The 22,956-nt window shown below is 38.4% G+C and overlaps 1 protein-coding gene across 15 annotated transcripts in view; it reads right to left on the bottom strand.

Moving 5' to 3' along the window:
- LTBP1 (latent transforming growth factor beta binding protein 1) overlaps positions 1-22,956 on the bottom strand; it is a 458,896-nt gene that overhangs the window by 126,568 nt on the left and 309,372 nt on the right. For 6 of the 15 annotated variants that reach the window (XM_064363976.1, XM_064363978.1, XM_064363985.1 and 3 more), the window contains 5 exons: positions 15,109-15,276; positions 11,842-12,069; positions 9,769-9,791; positions 5,657-5,756; positions 5,068-5,166 (listed from right to left, as the gene is read on the bottom strand). In XM_064363976.1, coding sequence (XP_064220046.1) covers positions 5,068-5,166; positions 5,657-5,756; positions 9,769-9,791; positions 11,842-12,069; positions 15,109-15,276 — 618 coding nt within the window. The remainder of the gene's footprint in view (positions 1-5,067; positions 5,167-5,656; positions 5,757-9,768; positions 9,792-11,841; positions 12,070-15,108; positions 15,277-22,956) is intronic. The other 9 variants (XM_064363977.1, XM_064363984.1, XM_064363987.1 and 6 more) reach the window with 4 other exon arrangements.

Here is a 22,956-nt window from a genome sequence, read left to right as displayed (position 1 = left end):
TGTCATGTGATTCCCTGAATGAATGAATGAATGAATGAAGTCTGGAAATATTAAAGCATGATGATTTCACATGGAAATAAGAGTTCATTTTCCATCAGCATACATAGTTTATTGAGACTGTAACGACACTGGTAATATGCTTGAGGGACAAACATTTTTGGGTCAATTCTGAGTTCTGGAAAAGATCTGATGAGCAAATAGTTTTTTAAATGTCTGGGCCATGATAATTACAGAGGTTTCCACAAGGCAGTTAAGTCAGTCAAAGAATAATTTTTGGCCAGTCTGGCAGAGCCATGGAGAAAGCTTGGGAAGAGCCAGAGGAAGGCATCAAATGTTAACTCATGGAAAGGTTTACGAAAATGCCCTGGCTTCCTAACTGCCCCACAATGAGCATAGATTGTCCCACAACAATTGAAACAGATGTTTCCACTTTGTAAATATCTGCCAGAGAAATAAAGGTTTGATTTTTCCAACCTATCCTTTAGTTATTAAGACACTATGCTAAATCAAGAATTTATATGCTGAAACATACAATTCACTTGAAAACAGTATGCCAAAAATGTTGCAAGCCACCAAGTCAGCTGTTAAGAGTGGAAAATATCACACGTATTTCCTGCAAATATGTGGCTCACTTATTATCACATGTCAAAGTGTGTTTGGCTAAATCTGAAAAGGCTACTTCCAATTTCACCATCATAAAGATATAATCACTAAACAATGTGGAGCTGATGATATTTATTTTAGTCTCTTGTGTATTCTTCTATCCCTTTCTTCAACTATGGGAGAAACTAACAGGAACAAATAATGTTTACCTCCTCTGTGTTTTAGAGACAAAAGCATTATTATGCAATATTCCTGAGAGAAATGAGGAGATTGCTCCTTAAATTTGTGTTTGGGCCCCATGTGAAACCAACGGGAACATACACATTTTGATTTAAATTAAGTTTGATACAAAACAGTCTTCTTATGGCTAATACAGATCACTACGTATAGTGTAGCTCTAAAGCTGCAAACCATTTCAGTTCAAAGACTCGCTAACAGTCTCCCTATGGATTCTTTTAGAAATATTCTTTTACTACAGAAAGTGGAAGTACCTACAACTGTTGCATAAAAAAAAAAATCAGTGTCACTTGTTTCCTGGAAGGATATATTCATGCTACAAACATGTGACAGCAGATGTCAGTCCTGTATTCTGCCAAGCTCAAACTAAGCTTCTAACAAGTTGTCATTTAACAACTTCCTATAGCAAGGCTGCTTTCATTTTTTTTCAGCCAGCTCTGTAGTTCAGTTGAAGCTGAGTAACTTCAGTTTGTTACCCTTCACACAGCTGCATTTAAATGTTGAAACTGCGTTTATCTAGCTGAACTTAACCATTACAAAGCTAGTATGCAAGAGGTTTGTTCATTTAAGTCAGCCACGTCCTTTCAAAACTAGTTTTTCTTCACACTGAAAAATGGAAATGCAGTATTTCTAAAAAACTAGTGAATTACAGTGTGTCTTCCTGCATTTTTGTCTTTTTAACATTAAGATAAACAATTAGAAGATCCTTACTGTCCAAAATAGCGTATTACTTGCTTGTATGCTTTGCAGCTCAAAGCAGTCTCTTATAGGTGTGCTTAGTAAAAAGTAGATATCATACATGACCTCAGAATAGAGAATAACAATTTTAGCCATGGTCATTAAAAAAAATCACTATCATTTTTTCACAGGATCCTTGGAGTGTCACTTTGCCAGCCAGAAACCTCTGTGGCTAGTGGCGCCTTTGCCCAAGATTTGCTCCCATCTGCTGAGCTTCTTTCACCCACTCAGCCCGGTAGGCTGTGCTCAGGATCGCACACTTGCCAAGGGAAAGCCAGATGTGGAACAGTGAGGGGTGTGTGAGTGAGGGAGCATGGGGTCCAGCCACTACACATAGCCACCTTCTGTGGAAGGGTGGCAGCTCCAGGTGCTGGCTTTATGTGAGGCTCAGCTGGACCAGACACACTGCAAGTAATTTCTGCTGCAGGCACCAGCAGAAATGTTGGTGGTGCCCGAAAGCTCAGAAATGCCAGAAACCACACAGCCCCAAAGAGGCTGTTACAGCCCTGGCTTGGGGAGCCCTTTGGTTTGGGCTCCCCAGAGGGCTGCAGCTCTTCTCCCCTTCTTGTTACCCTCAAGATGGCAAGCAGGAGAGTATATTTCAGCCTCATTTGTGTTATAGCTCTTTCAGTCCCACCATTCAGTGGGTTCTGAGTTCTTGTCCCATATCCAGGAAGAATGAGGTACACAGATAACTGGAGAGTGAGCAAGGTGGAAAGGAGCTTCACTGACTGACATGACAGTTCTCAGGAGACCCATAGTGAGTAGCTTCTTTCTGTAGGCAGGTGGTCCTGAAAAGCTGAGGAGACCTGAAGTGGGTAGCTCCTTCTTGTAGCTGGTAGTCCTGACATCAGTGTGAGTCTGGCTGAGTCCAGGGTTTTTATGGGCTCACAACAGAGGAAGTGTATGCTGATTGATCCCTGGGTGGCCATGGTGGGCCTAGAAAAAGCACCATCTGACTGGCTGAATGGTCATCAATGAAGTCTTCACTCCAGGCCATGGACTTCACCTGGAACTGGCAGCCTGGTCCCCAGGCTTCAGGCCATTCCTGGCTGGAAGGTAGGGTTTCACTGGGGACCCACCCCTTTCCACCCAGGAACCTGTCTGTCTCCCTCCATCAACATGTTGTCCACATGCCCAGGCTGTTTAGGCCAAGGAGCACTTGCAAGCCCAACTCAAGCCCACACTTGAGTTGCCCATGCTCATTGGTGCCCAATGTCCAGAGGGGACCAAGGCAGCAGGGGGCTGGCACATCAGTGCCACCCCAAGCACATGCACACCTGGGTGGGTTGCAACAGCACTTGGGCTTGGCCACAACTTTGCTCCACTCTGGAGCAGGTGCTGGCAACAGGAAGGGGCCAAGGAGTGAGAGCAGGCACTTCTGAGCCTGCAGGGGAAGGGGAGCTTCCCAGAACCAAGAGATCAGGGATGCCCAGATGTGGAGCTGCAGCTAGGTGATTGCAGCTGTATCCTGAAGGACAAAGGTCCTGTCCTATTGACTCATTTAGTGGCCAAAAGCTTAACATATGAGAACATTTCTATTAGAAGGGAACCACAACATGTCTCTGAGGAGGAAATATTCTAAAGGAAGCTGCAAACTCTTCCATTTAGCTCCCACAACACACTGCCAACCTCATCCTGCAGTGGTATCATGAATTCAGTTAAAGTTGATGATGATGCCTCTTAGTGACATTTTTTTCTGACTCTAAAAATAACTGTTGAGTATATAAAATATGGAAAATAAGAAATATAAAGCAAAACACCAAAATCTCTCAGATTACACTACCAAAAATAACCACTGCTAATTTCTAATGTACTTCCTCCCAGCATTTTCTCAATGTATATATGTCTTTTAAAAAACCTGGTATAATACTCTATATCTTATTTTTATATCCTTCATCTTAAGTTTAGCAATATTGTGTGACCATTTCCTGCTAGATTTCAATAAAAGTTCTTCAAAAATACTATATGTGGTGGCAACACAATGTTCCAATGTATAGATGTAACATAATTATCTATTCCCTTGTAGTTCAATGTTCAGTTATTTCTATTTATTCTCTATTATACATTGTCTGTGACAGGTAACCACTTACATAAACTACTACCCACAGCCTTTGGGAACATTATTTCCTCAAACAAGATGTCTTAAAATGGAATCACTGAGTCAAAAGTCCTGAATAGTTTTAAAGTTTTTTATACATATTGCCAGTTTGTGCTTTCCAGTTTACACTCTGTGATGGTTAATTTAATGAGTCAACTGAACTGGGCTACGAGATGTCCAGACAGCTGATTACATATTTCTGGATGCGCCTGTGAGGGTGTTTCTGGAAGAAAGTAGCCTTTGAGTTGTTAGACTGTGTAAAGAAGATCACCCTCAGCAGCGTGGGTGGGTATCCTCCTATCTGCTGGGGGCTAAGCCCAAACACAACAAAAAGACTGAGGAAGGCAATTTGCTGGGACATCCATCTTCTCCTGCCCTCAGACACTGGCACACCAGGTATCCGGGCCTTCAGGCTCAGACTGGCACTTATGCCACCAACTTCCCTTATGCCACCAACTCCCCTTTCTCAGGCCTTTGGGTTTGCACTGGAACCACACCACCATCAATTTCCCAGGAAATTCTTAGCCTTCAGAATGGTGTGAGCCAATCCCTCACAATAAAGCTCTTTCTATCTATCTGCATTTATCCTGTTGGTAATGTCTCTCTGAAGAACCCCAACACATACTCCCTTCAGCAATGTGAGAGAGTCTCAATCTCACCCTAATAGAAGTAGTTCAGGTTTTACATACTAATTTGATAGAAATAAGGTATTACCCTATTTTAACTTGCCTTTCTTTGATTACCAGAAAATTTAAATTTTTCCATTATACATTTCTTGGTATTATTTTTTTTCCTACAAATTATCTGATTGTATTATTTTTCCATTTCTCAATTGTTAGTATTTTTCCTATTGATGTGTAAGAGCTCGATACACCTTAAGGATATGGACATTTAGAATTTTGCATTTGTTTCAAAATATAAAACATTTGTATACTATTTCACTCATGATTAAAATGTTTATAATAAAGAACTTTGAAAATAAAAGCATACTGAAGAACACAAATATTATCCATGATCCTGTATTAACTAGTTAGAACCGAACACTGATGCATTTTCTGTCTCTTTTTCTGTGTTTATAAAAATTTTAGAAGTAAAATTGTAATCATGACATTGTATTCTGCAGCTATTAACAAAGATTATGACATATTTCTTCATGACATTACTCTTTTAAAACATCACTTTAGTACTATGTGATATTCCGTAATTCGTAAGTACTATAATTTATTTACATACACTCTTTTCTAACAGTATTTAGATGATTTCCAAATATTTGCTATTACGACTAACGCTGCCATGAGCAAGCTTACACATTTGATACTGCATTGAAAATGAAGCTCTGCCCCACGTCTCCTCCGTGGGATATATAACATAACAAATACTGCACCAACCTGTCACTTGAGTAGGTGCAATCACTTGGCTGGCACTAGATGTGGAAGCTTCAGGAGCTACTTCAACGGGCACAGGAGGTGATGTTTTTTCAATCACTACTATATGAGGAAGTAGGGGATAAAAAGAAAATTAAAGCCTGTTCTGTGCACTGAGATCTCATTTCAAAATGCAAGCATAATTTAGTCTAGCAATATATCACAGCATTTCTTGGATATAAAGAACTGTTCTATGTCCTGAAAGCTCATGGTATTAATCTATAGCTCTGGGTTCAACATTTAGCAAGAATACCTGAGTGACGCAGAAGCCAAAAAAATGATTGTTTATCAAATGATAACCTTCAATAATGTTTGAATAGTATATACCACTCCTGATCACAGAAAACAGTAAAAAACAAACAAAACCACGTATCTTCCCTGCTTCAATACTTATAGTGCTGTAATTACACTAACAATGTATATTACTATGCTTAACACTGAACTTCGGTTATAAAGTCTAGTAATTTACTACACAAAATCAAAGACAAAAATTTCCCTTCTTACATTTGTATTCAGAAAACTCTGACAAACAGCACAGATCAACACAGGCTACCTGGAAGCTGTGGATTCAGATGAATCGTTGAAACGCCTGGAGACAGCTGGGGTTGACCAGGCTCAAGTTTGGTTTTCTCCTGATCCAGTGAAGATATTTCCTGGATGGTTGTATTTTAAAAGAGAACAAGAAAGAAAAAGACAATTGAAAGTGGAAATTATTTTTAGTTTCCCATGTATTACTATTTTTATTTAATATTGTTAGAAAGACAGGTATATGTCATAGGACCATACCTGTATGATTGCATGAAATCACAAAAACAATCACAAAAACATTGATGTGGTACTACTATGAGAAGCCCTAAATGCTTCCCAGCAGTGCTGATCCATGCACATACGCTCAGCCAGTTCCCTGAGGCCCGAAGTCTGACCTTGTAAGTAAATGCCTTGGCCCAGGGGTCCATATTTGGTCTGCAACAGGGCAAAACTAACCCCAAGAGATGACTAAACCTTCACTTCATTCACATGTGGCTCTGCCCCACTAAGATGATCAGCCACAGTTTGCAGATTAAATAATGGATATGGCAGATGTGCCATAACAAAGAACACATGGTAAGCTAAAATATTTTAAACCAGTCAGTCACTACGGCCTCCTTTAACCTCACGTCTGATAACTTTACAACTCCAGCTCTCTGAACAGTGGTAGTCAGGCAGAGCAACAGAAATCTGCTGGTTAGGAGAAGAATTTGGGGCTTCATCACACATCTTGATGCCCAGGCTTGTCCCATGGACCTCAAGCGGAGAAGCAGTCCAGCATTCATGGCTCAGCTTCCCATTGCAACTGTGCAGGATCACGCAGACTGAACAATTAGTCTAGTTAAGGATCTGTGACTTCACTCACACCAGAGTGGGACCAGAGAGCTCTTATCATCACTAAAGTATTCACCAAATTACTTGGTTACTCTCCTCTTCCAGAAAGCTTACTCCTCTGGCTTCTGTTAACACTCTTATCTTCTTCTCCTGCCTTCAAGTATCACCTCTCTTCTAAAATTGTCTGTCTGAGTATCTCATCACAAATCCAATTTTGTAAGTGTAAATGCTTACAGGGTAAGTCCATTTAGATATCCCACAGATACCTCAAGCCCACCCCTTCCAAAACCATCCAGGCTTTCATTCCAACTTCATTTCTGCCAATGCCACAGTCATTAATCTATCCCATCCAGGTTTAAAGTCATTTTTTAGCCCTCCCTCTTTCATTCTTCATTGCAAGTCCCGTCCATTGACACTTTTTCTTATAGCCGTTCACCCTTTTTCATATCCACAGACCCCACCACCCTAGGTTGGACTCACTCTCATTCTTGGTTTATTGTAATAACCTAACTGGCTTCCTTTTTCTTCTTGATGTGGGTAGTCCTACCAAAATTCATCTCCTACAAATATTGAGCACTTGTTAGTTTTTTCCACATTTCCTCTGTCTTCTTAAGAATATACACTAGCTTTTATTTATTTATTTATTTATTTATTTACTTATTTATTTATTTTGAGACAGAGTCTCACTCTGTTGCCACGCACCAGGCTGGAGTGCAGTGGCACAATCTCAGCTGACTGCAACCTCCACCTCCTAGGTTCAAGCAATTCTCCTGCCTCAGCCTCCCGAGTAGCAGGGACTACAGATGCACGCCACCACGCCCAGCTAATTTTTGTATTTTTAGTAGAGACGGGTTTCACCATGTTGGCCAGGATGGTGTCAATCTCTTGACCTCGTGATCTGCCTGCCTCGGCCTCCCAAAGTGCTGGGATTACAGGCGTGAGCCACCATGCCTGGCCTATATACTAGCTTTCTATTATTTACTAGAGATGACCTCAACCAGTCTCGACTGCACCCCATTCCCTGCAGCCATGGCCAATGCCAACAAGGAACAGACCACGATCAGGTGTTAATCCACTCCTACAGTTTACAGACAGAATTTCCCCCATCACTTTGAGGCAGCAGACTTCCTAATCTACACCACTTCTACATTTAATGAATAGGGTCCAGTCAAGAAGCAAAGTACTGCCGGGCACGGTGGCTCAAGCCTGTAATCCCAGCACTTTGGGAGGCCGAGGCGGGTGGATCACAAGGTCAAGAGATCGAGACCATCCTGGTCAACATGGTGAAACCCCGTCTCTACTAATACAAAAAATTAGCTGGGCATGGTGGCGTGTGCCTGTAATCCCAGCTACTCAGGAGGCTGAGGCAGGAGAATTGCCTGAACCCAGGAGGCGGAGGTTGCGGTGAGCCGAGATCGCGCCATTGCACTCCAGCCTGGGTAACAAGAGCGAAACTCCGCCTCAAAAAAAAAAAAAAAAAAAAAAAAAAAAAAAAAAAAGAAGCAAAGTACTGCTGTTGATTTCAACAGCAGTTTGGTACGCTAAGCCTTCCAAAGCAGTCCCTACTTCTGTTTCTGACCAAGTCCTTCATGACCTTTGCTGTCCCCTCCTCCACACCTTTGCACATCTCTGGGCTACCCTCTCTTTTCTTCATCCATCTCATAACATCATGAGACTTTTGTAAAGACCAAGACAGCAAAGACTATGATTGTATTTTTCATACTATCTCCTCCCCAAATAAAAGGCAGTAAAAGTATACAAGAAAACTTTTTAGGATCTCTTTTAGATGCTTAATAAGAGTTATTAAATTCAATCATAAAGAGAGAAGAACTGAGTTATGATGAGGCTGTCAGGCCACTGGCTGGTTCACCTACAAGCTGAATAATTCCTCCCATGTATCAATCAGAACTAAATTCAAATGCTAAGAGCTTCAAAAGTACACATAATGTATACATATCTGTTATACTTTTTGGGGGCTCAAAATACTCTTTCTGAATACATTCACTCTTCCTGAATGAATGCTATCACTCCAAAATCGTAAGTCTCTTTTTCTTGATTCTTTCAGCACTTATATTATGACATACATGTTACTCTATCCCATATTTATAAGCTAAAGATTTAGAACGCTATTTAAAATAATTTATGTATGTATTGTCTCATCTAAATTCTAATAATATATTCTTGTCAGCTAAAAGAATGATACATAAATGTATAAACATTTAATGATTACCTAATTTCCATGTAAGTATTATGGGGAAGTAGGAGATAAAAAGAAAATTAAAGGCTGTTCTGTGCATTGAGATCCCATTTTGAAATGCAAGCATAATTTAGTCTAGCAATATATCATAGTAGTTCTCGGACATAAGTTCATTCATTTAATGAAAATGAATGTTTTTATTAAATAAAGAAAGCAAGATTCAGAGAAGGAATAATATTACATAGATAGGACTTAGATCTAGAAAATGTTTACATTGCCTACTAAAATGTCTCACAATTCACAGACCCGTTTTATGCCCAAAAGCCAATAGACTGATTTTTTTAAAGAGCAACATTCTAGTATTTGATTGTAACTTTTAAGGGTAAGTTCTGTTCTAACTCAATTCAAACACATATGTTAAATTTTAGTCGAATTAAGAAGTACCTCACTAGCTATATATGTGCTTTAAGAATACATGAGTACAGGCCGAGGCGGGTGGATCATGAGGTCAAGAGATCGAGACCATCCTGGTCAATGTGGTGAAACCCCGTCTCTACTAAAAATACAAAAAATTAGCTGGGCATGGTGGCGCGTGCCTGTAATCCCAGCTACTCAGGAGGCTGAGGCAGGAGAATTGCCTGGACCCAGGAGGCGGAGGTTGCGGTGAGCCGAGATTGCGCCATTGCACTCCAGCCTGGGTAACAAGAGCGAAACTCCGTCTCCAAAAAAAAAGAATACATGAGTACCTAACCATGGCACAGCCTTTCTTTCACAGATGGTCTAGGCCATCAGGTGACACTGAATTCTGTTGATGTCCCTGATTCCCATTAGCTCACCATTTTCTTCTCACTAGAATTGAAGCTTCATGAAAGTAGAGAGTTGAGTCCTGTTTGTCCTCCATTGTTTTCCTAACACTGAGTATACTGCCAGTCTATAACAATGGCTCAATAAATTTTTTTGAATAACTGAATGCTATATTAACTTAAACCAAATGATGCATAATAGATATGTTCCTACATTTAAGTATAAAAAATCCATACATATTCTAATAGAAAACCATTTTGAAGGTTGAAAAGGAAAAGACTTGCAAATGATGAATAAATTACCTTTTCAGGGGGTGCAGTTGCCACTAAAAACAGAAAAGAAAAAGGGTATTAGTACGATTTAAGACAATTCAGTCTATTATAGTTCAATTTTTCAAAAGCAATGGAAGTCCAGTATCTCTGCAAAAGGATTAAGAACCAAACTTAAGCAAATGTAGAATTATGATCATCTGCCATTTTAGTGAATTTTACACATGACTAATAGAGAACTCTCAGCGCTGGTATTCCTCAGCTACAGGAGCACACAGAGATGTGAATAAGTCTTTCAAACCCTTCCAAAATTGAAATTAAACTAAAAAGCTAAAGAAGGCAATACTTTCCGGTACATCATCATTTTATGCCTTATCTCAATTATGTAAACTTTCCATATCTTAGAAAACAAACATTTTCATTAACTGGTGAAAGGGTTATCCTTATGGTGTATAATGCTTGAAATGCTTTCTGGTGTCAATGTTAAAAAAGAATGTCACTTATTTCAATAAGAGACATGAGAGTATGTGCTGCATCCTTTATGTATTCCAACCTTTAATGAAGCCCCGTGAATATTTTCAGAAAGATATGCTAACTAAATTATGAAAAAGAATCTTACAAGCCAGTAAGAGTCAATTTGAGATTAGTAGCAATATATTGAACAAATCATACATTACACAATCATAAGCATTATTGTGAGGGTGTTGGTGATGTCTTTGTATTTTTAAAGACTTGCTTTTCATTAATCAGTCCTTCGTGTTAGTTCTAAAGCCCTGGATCAACATTCACCAGGATTTTTCTCCGCAAACATTAGTTTACAGGTTGGGTAGATGCATTAACTCTTGAAAGCAATCAGGGTACCAGATAAATTAAAATCACTGCTGCAATATTCTTGGGGTTGGAGAAAGTCAATTAACCTTTTATTCTCCCTAACCCTCCACAAGGTCTTGAGGCAAAATCTGGAACTAGAGCCCATTTCCTCCTGCCTGTGCAAACAATGAACAGTTGCAAACATCTGGTCATGACACTAAGTGTCTAGGGGCAAACTGATGAATACTGTCAATTTCAGCTGAGGTTCTGCCTGTTCTGCCTAAGCAAGGAAGAAATGCAGAGAGTGAAAGTGTAGACTCAAATAAGCCAGAACACACAAACGTTCAGAGCCCAGAAAAATAGCCTGCCCTACCAAGAAGAAGGCTGTGCCAAGCTTCCAACTCAACACTAGCCTGAGCACTCTACCTCCTCAACAGCACCGAAAAATGGCCTCCTGAATTCCAACCTAAGAATCAACTGTGAAAAGCCAACAGGAGCTTTATTAAAGAAAATATGTTCATTCTATACAAATCTAAAATGTTTGTTCTTTCTGAGGTGAAAATTTTTGTAAGCAAGATATATGACATATCAGATACTGCTGGTTTATATAGAGATAGGGATGATCCTGCATCCTGAATGCCAGAGAGGGACTCAAATTCTATTGTCTTGACTCCCTCTCAAGTATAAGGCCTGAAACTATTTCCTTGGGAAAACGTGCTCCTTGGTCACAGGTCCCATTACATATTCTCTGGCAAGTCATGTCCCTTCTCTAGGTCTCAGGTTTCTCAGAGGGTAAATGGAAGAACCACACTAGGTGCTCACCAGATCTCTTCAACTGACAATCATTTAGCTTCCTTCATTTCACCCTCCATTATCCCTGACTGTCCATTAGACTTCCATGCTGTAACTTCTGGAAAGCCTGTAGATTCCACTTCATAAATATTTGTTAAATGGCCTTCTAGACAAGAAACGAATTAGGGCTATTCCCTGAAGGATCTAAATCATGTTCCAGGAACAAACGCCAAGATAAAGTAGCCCCCAAACAGCAAGAAGACATTCTGAAATTACTGTAGAATATTGTTATCTACTAGGTACGCACTATTCTAGAGCAGTGGTTAAACATATTACAATATACAGGGCAATTCCCAATCAAAGAATTCTCCACCCTAGAATATCAATAGTGCTGAGGCTGAAAAACTCTGTTCTGTTATAACCCTCTGAGGGTTATAAACAGGGAAATAAAAGCAAAGACATGCAGATAGATGTCTAGAGTCCATGATCCATCACCACTCTCACCTTCTGGCTCCGCCACTCCTGGCCCGTGTTCCCGGGAGAAGGTCAGGGCCTCCACTGGCTCTTCCTTGGCTGGGAGAGGTGGAGGATGAGTACTTTTAGCAACAGGTTGAGTGTTCTTTGGCTTGACAAATACAGGTCCTTTACCTACATGGTGATGGATTGGCCTGCGTCTATGAACGCCAGAAACCGTATAACCCATTCCACCAGGACAGATTTCCTTAAAAGCAGCTAGATTTGGGATGGGAAAATATTCCTTTTAAAAATCTAACAGTGCAAACTTATACAGAGGAAAATATCATGATGAATAGCTCTTAATAAATCATCACTAATATAGTTACATTTTAAAACTTCAAAAACAGGTGCAAAACGTAAGCAAATTGCTCAAATTTCTGATAAACTTGCATATTTACAGAAAAAAATCTGACCCTCTTTTTACTAAACATTTCTCCATCTGTTAATTCCTTATCCTACCCAATCAGAATATATATATATTATGTATAGCATATAATTAGCATATCTTTTATATATCACATTATATACATAGTCGTCCCTCAGTATCTATGAGGGATTAGTTCTAGGATACCCCCGTGGATACTAAAATCGGCAATGCTCAAGTCCCTTACAGTCCCTTACACAAAATTGCATAGTATGATCAGCCCTCCATATCTGGTTCTGCATCCATAGATTCAACCAACCAATTGGGTTGAATCCACTGATACGTAACCATGGTAACAGAGGGATTATTTTATATACATATATATATACACACATATATATATTTTTATACATATATATATATAATCAGCAACCACTTAGAAAATATTATTTATCATATTAGGTTATACATTAGGAGATATTTCATATATAGAAGACACTATATGTATTATATATATCTTATGTTGTGTGTATATGTGTTAGCAACAAAAATCAGGCTTTCTTTTTTTTCCTGCTTTGGTATAATTTCATTAGTTATTCACAAAGAGCTCAGTGACATTTATCTAAGATGAAGAGTCATAAGGTTACAAAAAAAAAATCACTATTCAGGGAAATGAGATGCTGAAATCCTCACAGTTTGTCTCTAGTTGAAGAACACAAAGGGCTCTGCCAAAATGCCATGTGTCAGCTGGTAAGATGATGTTGATTAAGGAGGACTGAAAAGGGGAAGGGTTTTTGAAGGGGAGAATCTTGGAATAGTGAGGAAGAGTCTAGAGAAGTGAGACATGCTGGAGATGATAGGTAAAAATCAAGAAAGAAGGGAAATGCCAAATCCAGATGTAGCTGTTTTCAAGTAAAGGAACAACAACTGGGAAAAGGCCTGGCCGTGACCAGCTCGTTTAATTACCCAGAGGCCAAGGAGATATTCTGTGCCCTGGAATCACTATCATTGCCAAAAAAAAGTGGTTTTGTATTCTTAAAAAAAAAAAAAAGTAGACTCAGCACATGTTATTTGCTAACCTCCACAGCATAATCCCCATGAATAAGTGAGGGGGAAAGGCAAGGGGGAGAAGCGGGTTAAAACAGTGTGTGGCCTTCAGAGGAAAAATCCACCTAATCCCTTTGGTGTTGGTGTTGGAGGCAAATTACCAAATGCAGACACCAAGGAGCTTATGGCTAACTTTTTTATTTCTACTTTTAAAATTGAAAGTAAAATAAGTCATTTCTCACTTTCACTGAACAAGAGATCTTCTATTGAATGTTTGGGACCTAAAATTAGTTCTCAATAAAAAGAAAACTAAAAATACTAAAATTATAGTATGCTACAATATTGTTTTTCTAAGGATCACACACTAAATGGTAGAACCACATTCTTATGTTTAACTACAAAATACAATTTTACTTCAAAAGATGTTTCCAGAAGAAAACATGATTTTAAAAACCAAGTTTAAAGAATCAATGAACTAAATATTTTTAATGAAAAACACCATATAACTAAAAATTAAGTGCAAAAATTTTATCTTGAATATTATTTTCAAATGTATTGACAGTATTGGAGAGGAGTATCCCTGAGCTACAGTCACCATTTCAATTTATGCTTCCGGAAAGGATTACAAAGCTATCAAAACTGAGCTTCTACTTGTACCGCTGGACTTAAAAGTTAAAAATTTAAAAACTTAAAAAAAATTAAAAACACATTATACACACGCAATAATATGCATAATAAATTCACAAACTAAAAGCTTAAAAAACTGAACTTCAAGAGACATGTGTCTATAAATTATAAACATTATTTACTTGATCATTAATTTTTAATAATGAGTGGATCAGATGGCATGAGAGGGTACTAGGACCTTTTGGAGGCCTTAAATTATCTAGTCTATCAATATACCACCAACGTTGTATTATCCTTTGCCTTAACACAGTTCTTTCTGGTTCTAACCATGAACAAAAGTGGATCATGACACTTATATTTAAATCTTGTCTGCTATCTTGTAAGTTACAGCTTTAAGACACTACATGGCCCTGTGAGAGTTAAGACACTTCCCTAAGTAGGAAGCATCTTATCAAACATGCAATTGAGTAGACTATTTTATGCCCATCCCAAGTAGTGAAATTGAGGTTATTCCTTGTTAATATCAGGTCCAATACTTTCATTTTACATTTCTTTCTCTTCCATGTAACTACTTGATCCTGCTTGAGAAATTGAGTGGTTCATTGGTAGAAGTAAGGTATTTAAAGAGATAAATTTGCCTTCTCAGGACATAGGGCAATTATGTACCAAACTGAAGGATAAAGAATAATCTACTTCTTAATACTCAACTCTCACAGTTTTTAGGAGTTTTGGCAAGATCTGCCCTTAAGTTATTAATCTTCACAGCATAAATTCAATCATGAATATAATTCCCTCCATTTCCAATTTAAGAAATTAAGCACGATACTCAATAAATGAATAAATGAGTCAACCTGCACGAAGTCTAGTTACTTTGAACTGATGAACAGCCAATCATTTGAAAAGCACATGGCCCAGCAGAGCCTTCTCAGACTCAGACAGGCTCAGAGTTTTGGAAGTTGAAGATAAAATATAATGGATTTTCTTAATATTCAAAAGAAAGTCTAATGTCACATAGAAATGGGAAAATCTCTTTGCACATAATTTTTCCAGCTGATTCAACCATGTATGTCTACAGTTTCTATAAAAGTGACAAAAATGTTTACACTGTATTATTAAAAAGTAAAGTCAGAAACCAAAAATGACCCAAGTTGCCAAAGTTGTCCTCTGTACTCATGTGGCTGGGAATGTATGTGCACATACAGCTGGGCGTGTCTTACCTGTGCCTGGAAGGGGACATTTCTCACAGTGTGGGCCCCAGGCCTTGCCCACACTACAACAGCAAAGCTGCTTGGTGAGGTGAACAGACAGAGGGTGCATACATTGTCTTCCAGAACTGACAAGTCTGAAACAGGGCCCTTTCTCTTCCGAGATCACAGGGGGATCAGCTGAAGCAGAGAGATAGAGTGTGACATTACATGAGAAACCAAAACTACATTGGCTTTCCAAATGACAGTAAAATTAATCCTAAGGTATGAATTAAAAACCATACTTCAGAATAAATCTGTCTAGATTTAGAGCATCACCTTTCTTGATGAAAAATCAGTTTACCATATGAGTCTTAGAGTCAGGGCACCAAAAGTCATGACAGTGGTTGTCCCTGTCCCTCTCTGGTCCCTTCTTCCATTTCAGCAAGCATGCAGTTAGGTATGTGTGCAAAAGTGAAGAAAAAATTTCAACAAAAATCCACCTACCCAAATAAACCTAGTCACGTGCTATCAAAATCACTACCTAGTTTTCTGTATTTAACCACAGTAGAGATAACTCTAGGCCAGCATTTAGTGAATAACCAGGCACTATGGAGAATGAGGAAGATGGTTGATGCTGCAAGCCAGCATCTGCTCTTCTCACCCCAGGGACGTGAGAACTTGCAGGGCCCATCAGGTCTCAGCCTAGGCCAGTGAACATGAATGGAAGGCAGAAAGTGGTTTCTGATTTGGAGTGCCACACACAAGGCCCCGGTTCTAGCCAGGCAGCACACCAGAAAAGGAAGAGATGATGTGATCAGTTCCTCAGAAAACATTGCAAAAGTGACTAGGCTACAGCTATCCAAAGCCTCAACTCTAATCCTAATCTTCTGCTATGCATTTAGTGGAGAAGAGTTCAAGAGTTCATCAACCTAACAGTTAGATAGTCTATTAGGCACATATGACAAATATGAAAATAAGTAAAACACAGCCCTGCCTTTAAGAAGTTCATCTTCTAATGCAAGTATGGATGGAACTGTGTTCTACAGAACCAGGTCCAGGTCAAGTCAAAGGTGCTGAATCAGACAGTTTGGTGTCTCCCTCTGCCCATTCCCCAAACCCAGCCAAAGCTCTTCTCTCTCATATCACTATCCAAATGAGGTTTTCTGACTCGCCTTTCCCTTACCCAATTCCTCTAGCATCTGGGACTACCAAAATACCTACCCTTCCTACCCTTCTTGCTCAGATACAAATGTTCATTCTTCCAACAGGACTAACATTTCCAGAATAGCTACAAGAAACAATCTGACTATATTAAGGCTTTGTGACACAGTAAAAAAGAGCAAGGGATTTAATAGCCTGGGTTCGAATTGTGGATCTACCACTTGCCAGTAGTACAGACTAGAGAAACTCAATTTAACTGATATAGTTCATTTTACATATCAACTTTGCTAGGCATTGATGTCCAAATATTTGGTCAGATACAGGTCTGGATGTTACTGTGAAGGGTTTTTTTAAAATATGAGATCAGTATTTAAATCATAAGACTTGGGTAAAGCAAATTATCCTCCATAGTGAGGGTGGACTTCATTACTATAGTACTGTAATGTATTTGAAGTCAGTCAATGAAGACCCAACAGAAAAAGTACTGATCTGTGCTGAGGAAGAGAGAATGTTGCCAGCAGACTGCCTTCAGATTCAAGCTGAAACATCAGCTCCTCCCTGGGTCTCCAGTCTGCCAGTGCACCCTGTAGATTTCAGACTTAGTATCCTTCACAACTGTGTGAGCCAAAGTGAAGAAAGTAAAAAACAGAATTAGGGAATGAGGAAAGGGGATTGCAGGGAGCACAGGAGACATTCCTGAAGCTTCAAAACTTATGCAGTATGTCTAGTAAGGGCATCCCTGCCAAGGGCCCCTAGAAAAGTGGTAAAATAGAGAAGTCTGAGTATTTTCTTCTCCCTCTCTTACTCATATTTTTAAGCCTGTGCAAGTGAGCTATAAATATCAAAAGTCACAGACCAAAAGAAAAAGAACATTTAAGAGCATGGTTATTATGCTCAAAAGGATAGTAAGTCCCTGGAATAATGGACATTCTTCAGTTATAGCATGTTGAGTGTGTCTGTAGGTTGAATAATCTTTAGAACACATACATATGTTCTAGCATAGCTCACATAGGATTTCCTGTAAAATTTCCTCTTCACATTGACCATTTGGAACTTACAACGCATATTTCTAGAGAAGCAGTATCAGGTCATCTCACAAGAACCTATCTTATGCATAGTGGGGCTTAATTATAGTATTAACTGCATCAATGCAAATTCTAAGTCCCAAGAACAAGAGATATTCAGGCCAGAACAGTTTCTTCAAATCTTTGACATTGGTGAATTGTGATGTGGGCTCCCTTAAACTTAAATCTCTATACCCACTTTCTTATATCCACACCTTAGGATATATCTAGAGTTATAGACACTATGCCTGTTATACTTACCCTGTTCCCCTACCTAAGTACTCTATTTTGAAACAATCTATCATGACTATCCTCATAATTAAACTAAGGCTCTAAATGAGCAAGTTAGTCTTTTAAAGGATTAATATGTGTGTGTGCTAATTACTGAAACAATTGCTTGTTAATTAAAGTGACTCTCTAGTTGCTGAATTCCCATGCATTGCACAAAGAAAAATATAAAATTTCAGGCATTTTATCATCTGAAGGATGAAACTATGTCTAGTGAGGCTGGGTGCAGTGGCTCACACCTGTAATCCCAGCACATTGGGAGTTCAAGCCAAGTGCATCACCTGAGGTCAGGAGTTTGAGACCAGCCTGACCAACATGGTGAAACCCTGTCTCTACTAAAAATATAAAATTAGCTGGGCATGGTGGCGGGTGCCTATAATCCCAGCTACTTCGGAGTCTGAGGCAGGAGAATCACTTGAACGCAGGAGAATAACTTGAACCCAGGAGGCAGAGGTTGCAATGAGCTGAGATCGCACATTGCACTCCAGCCTGGGCAACAAGAGTGAAAGTCCATCTCAAAGAAAAAAGAAAAAGATATGTCTAGTGAACTAATTCTTCCCAAACATCTTAGCCTAAAAGATCTTGGTTTTGTACACTTTTTTCCTCCTACTATTTCCTAACCCAAATATTCTCCATAAGTTCTGCAGTACTGGTGTTTTTTCTATGGCAGCTTCCAAAGCAGTCCAAATACAAGTCTTTAGGAATAGAAAGAGAATCACTGGCTTGCAGAGTCATTAATAAGTCAACTCTTAGCTTATCAGGGGGTGTCAGCTTATGTTCTAACTAAACATTTTGACCTGCCTGAAGTGTACATAAGAAAAAGCAACTAGCTAATAATAAATCAGCTTCTTCAAAGGTAGAAGGAGGGCAAGAAGGAAACCACTGAAAAAGTCTGGCTTACACACCTATTTTTTAAAAAATTGACATATAATTTGTACATATTTATGAGGTACATGTGATATTTTGTTACATGCATAGAATGCATGATAATCAAGTCAGGGTATTTAGGGCATCCACCACCTTGTGTATTTATCACTGCTATGTGTTGGGAACATTTCATGTCTTCACTTCTAGCTATTCTGAAACATACATTGTTGTTAACTATAGTCACCCTGTTCTGATACTGAACATCAGAACTCATTACTTTTAACTGTACGTTTGTACACACTAACCAGTCTCTCTTTACCCACGCCACCCTTAATCCACATACCCTTTCCATTTGTCATTCTGATCTCTACCTCCAAGGGATTAACTCTTTTAGCTCCCACATATGAGAACATGAGATACGTATCTTTCTGTGCCTGGGTTATTTCACTTAACAAAACGACCTTTGGTTTTATCCATGTTGCCCCAATATTATTTTTACAGCTGAGAAGTGCTCCATTTCATGTATATACCACATTTTCTTTATCCATTCATTGATGAAAACTTAGGTTGATTCCATATCTTTGCTATTGTGAAGAGTGCCACAATAAACATGGTGGTGCTGATATCTCTTTGACATGCTGATTTTTTTTCCTTTGGATAAATACCACACCCAGTAGAGGGATTGCTGGATCGTATGATAGTCCTATTTTTAATTTTTTGAGACATGGCCATATTGTTTTCTATAACAGCTATATTAATGTACATTCCTAACAATTTATAAGAATCTCCTTTTCTCTGTATCCTCCCCAGCACCTGTTTTTAAAAAAATTTTTAATAAACAATTCTAACTTGTGTAAGATGATATCTCATTATGGTTTTGATGGGCAGTTCCTTAATAATTAGTTATGTTGAGTATTTTTTCATTACCTGTTGGCTGTTTGTATGTCTTTTTTTGAGAAATGCCTGTTTATGTCCTCTGTCCATTTTTAATGAGATTATTTGATTTTTTTTCCTATTGAGTTCCTTTTATATTCTAGGTGTTAGTACCATGTCAGATTAATAACTTGCAAATATTTTTTTCCCATTCAACAGGTTGTTTCTTCGCTCTGTTGTTTGCTTTGCTGTACAGCAGCTTTTTCACTTAATACAGTCTTACCTGCCGATTTTTGTTTTTGTTGCCCCTTTGAGGTCTTAGTCATAAAATCTTTGCCTAGACCAATGCCCTAAAGTGTTTCCCCTGTCTTCTAGTATTTTACAGACTCTTCTATGTAAGTTTTTAATCTATCCTGAGTTTATTTTTTTTATACAGTGAGAGACAGAAGTTTATTTTCATTCTTCTGCATAGGGATATCCTGTTTTCTCAGTGCCATTTACCAAAAAGGGTATCTTCACCCCAATGTATATTATTGGTGTCTTTGTAAAAAATTAGTTGGCTATAAATACATGACTATATTTTGAGTTATCTAGCCTGTTCCATTGGTTTATGTGCCTGTTTTTATGCCAGGAGTATTCTGTTTTGGTTACTATCGCCTTGTAATATGTTTTGAAGTCAGGTAGTATGATGCCTCCAGATTTGTTCTTTTTGCTCAAGATTATTTTGGCTATTCTGGCTTTTTTGTGGTCCCAAACAAGTTGTGGCATTGTTTTTCTATTTCTATGAAAATCGATCTTGGTATTTTGATAGAAATTGCATTCAATCTATAGATTACTTTGGGTAGTATGGTTATTTCAATGATATTGACTCTTCTGATCCATGAACATGGGATGTCTTTCCATTCGCCTGTGTCCTCTTCAAATTTTTTCATCAGTATTTCATAGTTTTCCCTATAGAGGTAAATCTTCTTGGTTAAATTTATTCCTAGATATTTTATTTTTTTTGTGGCTATTGCAGATGGGACTGTCTTCCTGATTTCTTTCTCAGATTCTTCATTGTTGTTAAATACAAATTCTACTGATTTTTGTATGTTGCCTTTGCATCCTGCAAGTTTACTGAATGTATTTAGCAGATCTAAAAGCTTTTTTTGGAGGAGTATTTAGGTTCTTCTATATATAAGATCATGTCATCTGCAAAAATGAAAACAATTTGACTTCCTCTTTTCCAATTTAGATGCCTTTTTATTTTATTTTTTTTAACTTCTTTTGCCTGATTTCTATAGCTAGGATTTCCAGTACTAGGATGAATGTGAGTGGTGAAAGAAAGCATCCTTGTCTTGTTTCATTTCTTAGTTAGCTAAGCTTAGAAAGCTTTTAGCTTTTTCCTCATTCAGTATGATGTTAGCTGGTAGGTCTGTCATATATGACCTTTACTACATTCAGGTATGTTCCTTTTATGCCTAGTTTGTTGAGAGTCTTGTCACAAAGCAATGTTTAATTTTGTTAATTGCTTTTTCTGTGTCTACTGAGATGATCGTGTGGTTTTTGTCCTTCATTCTGTTGATGCAATGTCACATTTATTGATTTACGTATATTGAATCATCCTTGCATCCCTGGGATAAATCCCACTTGACCATGGGGTGTTAACTTTTTGCTGTGCTGTTGGATTCAGTTTGCCAGTATTTTTAGAGGATTTTTGTATCGATGTTCATCAGAAATATTGACCTATAGTTTTCTTTTTTTGTTGCACACTTGTCTAGTTTTGGTATTAGGGCAATGCTTGCTTTCGATGAGTTAGGAAGAATTTTCACCTATATAGTTTGAGGACAACTGGTGTTAATTCTTCTATGTAAGTTTGGTAGGATTTGGCACTGAAGCCATATGGTCCTGGGCATTTCTTTCTTGAGAGATGTTTCATTACTGATCCAATCTCATTACTCATTATTGGTCTGTCCAAGTTTTCCATTTCTTACTAATCCAATCTTTATAGGATGTATATGTCCAGGAATTTATCCATTTTTCTCTAGGCTTCCCAGTTTGTTAGTATATAGTTGTTCATAGTAGTCTCTGACGATATATGGTCTGTGTTATCAGTTGTGATGTCTCCACTTTCATTTTGTATTGTTTATTTAGGTCTTCTCTCTTTTCTTCTTAATTAGTCTAGCTAATAGTTGATTTATTTTGTCTTTTCAAAGGCCCAACTTTTCATTTCATTGATCCTTTGTATTTTTTCTAGTTTCTATTTCACTTAGTCCTGCTCTAACTTTTATAATTTCTTTCCTTCTACTAGTTTGGGGTTTGTTCTTATTTTTCTAGTTCCTTGAGGTACATCATTAGACTATTGTAAATTTTTCTAATTTTTAAAATGTAGCCATTTATTGCTATAAATTCCCCTCTTGGCACAGCTTTGGATGTATTCAATAGGTTTTTGGATGTTTTGTCTTGATTTTCATTTGTATAAAATTTTTTTTAATTACCCCCCACCTGCATGCTTTTTAAGAGACAGTGTCTCATTCTGTCACCCAAGCTGGAGTGCAGTGGTGTGATCAGAGCTCAACTCCTAGACTCAAGTGATCCTGCTTCAGCCTCTTGAGTAGCTATGACTCCTGGTTTACACGATCAAACTCAGCTAATTTTTTTTTGTAGAGATATGGCTCACTGTGCCCATTTTTCCCAGGCTGGTCTCAAACTCCTGGCCTCAAAGCAATTCTTCTGCTTTGGCCTCCCACAGCACCAGGATTACAGGCATGAATCACTACCCTGGCCAGATTTCCTCCTTAGTTTCTTCCTTGACCCAATGGTAATTCAGAAGTATATTGCTAATTTCCACATATTTCTACATTTTCCAAGTGCACAGTTTCCAAATTTCCTTTTGTTATCAATTTCCAGTTTATTCCATTGTAGTCTGAGAAGTCATATAATCTTGATTTTTAAAAATTTGTTGAGACTTTATTTATGAGACAGTCTCACTCTGTCACTGAGGCTGAAGTGCTGCGGCTCAATCTTGGTTGACTGCAACATCCACCTTTTTATTATTATTATACTTTAAGTTCTGGGGTACATGTGCAGAATGTGCAGGTTTCTTACACAGGTGTACACGTGCCATGGTGGTTTGCTGCACCCATCAATCCATCATCTACATTAAGTATGTCTCCTGATGCTATTACTCCCCTATCCCCTACCCCGACAGGCCCCGATGTGTGATGTTCCCCTCCCTGTGTCCATGTGTTCTCATTGTTTTACTCCCACCTATAAATGAGAACAGTGGTGTTTGGTTTTCTGTTCTTGTGTCAGTTTGCTGAGAATAATGGTTTCCAGCTACATTCATGTCCCTGAAAAAGACATGAAGGGTAATGGGTATATACCCTTTGGTTATATACCCAGTAATGGGATTGCAGGGTCAAATGGAATTTCTGGTTCTAGATCCTTAAGGAATAGCCACACTGTCTTCCACAATGGTTGAAATAATTTACACTCCCACCAACAATGTTAAAGCATTCCTATTTCCCCACATCCTCTCCAGCATCTGTTCTTTCCTGACTTTTTAATGATTGCCATTCTAACTGGTATGAGATAGTATCTCATTGTGGTTTTGATTTGCCTTTCTCTAATAACCAGTGATGAT

This window comes from Aotus nancymaae, unplaced genomic scaffold (genome assembly GCF_030222135.1).
Source record: "Aotus nancymaae isolate 86718 unplaced genomic scaffold, 86718_ANA_hifiasm-v0.15.2.pri h1tg000057l, whole genome shotgun sequence".
NCBI lineage: Eukaryota > Metazoa > Chordata > Mammalia > Primates > Aotidae > Aotus > Aotus nancymaae.
This window is presented reverse-complemented; position numbering and strand designations above follow the sequence as displayed.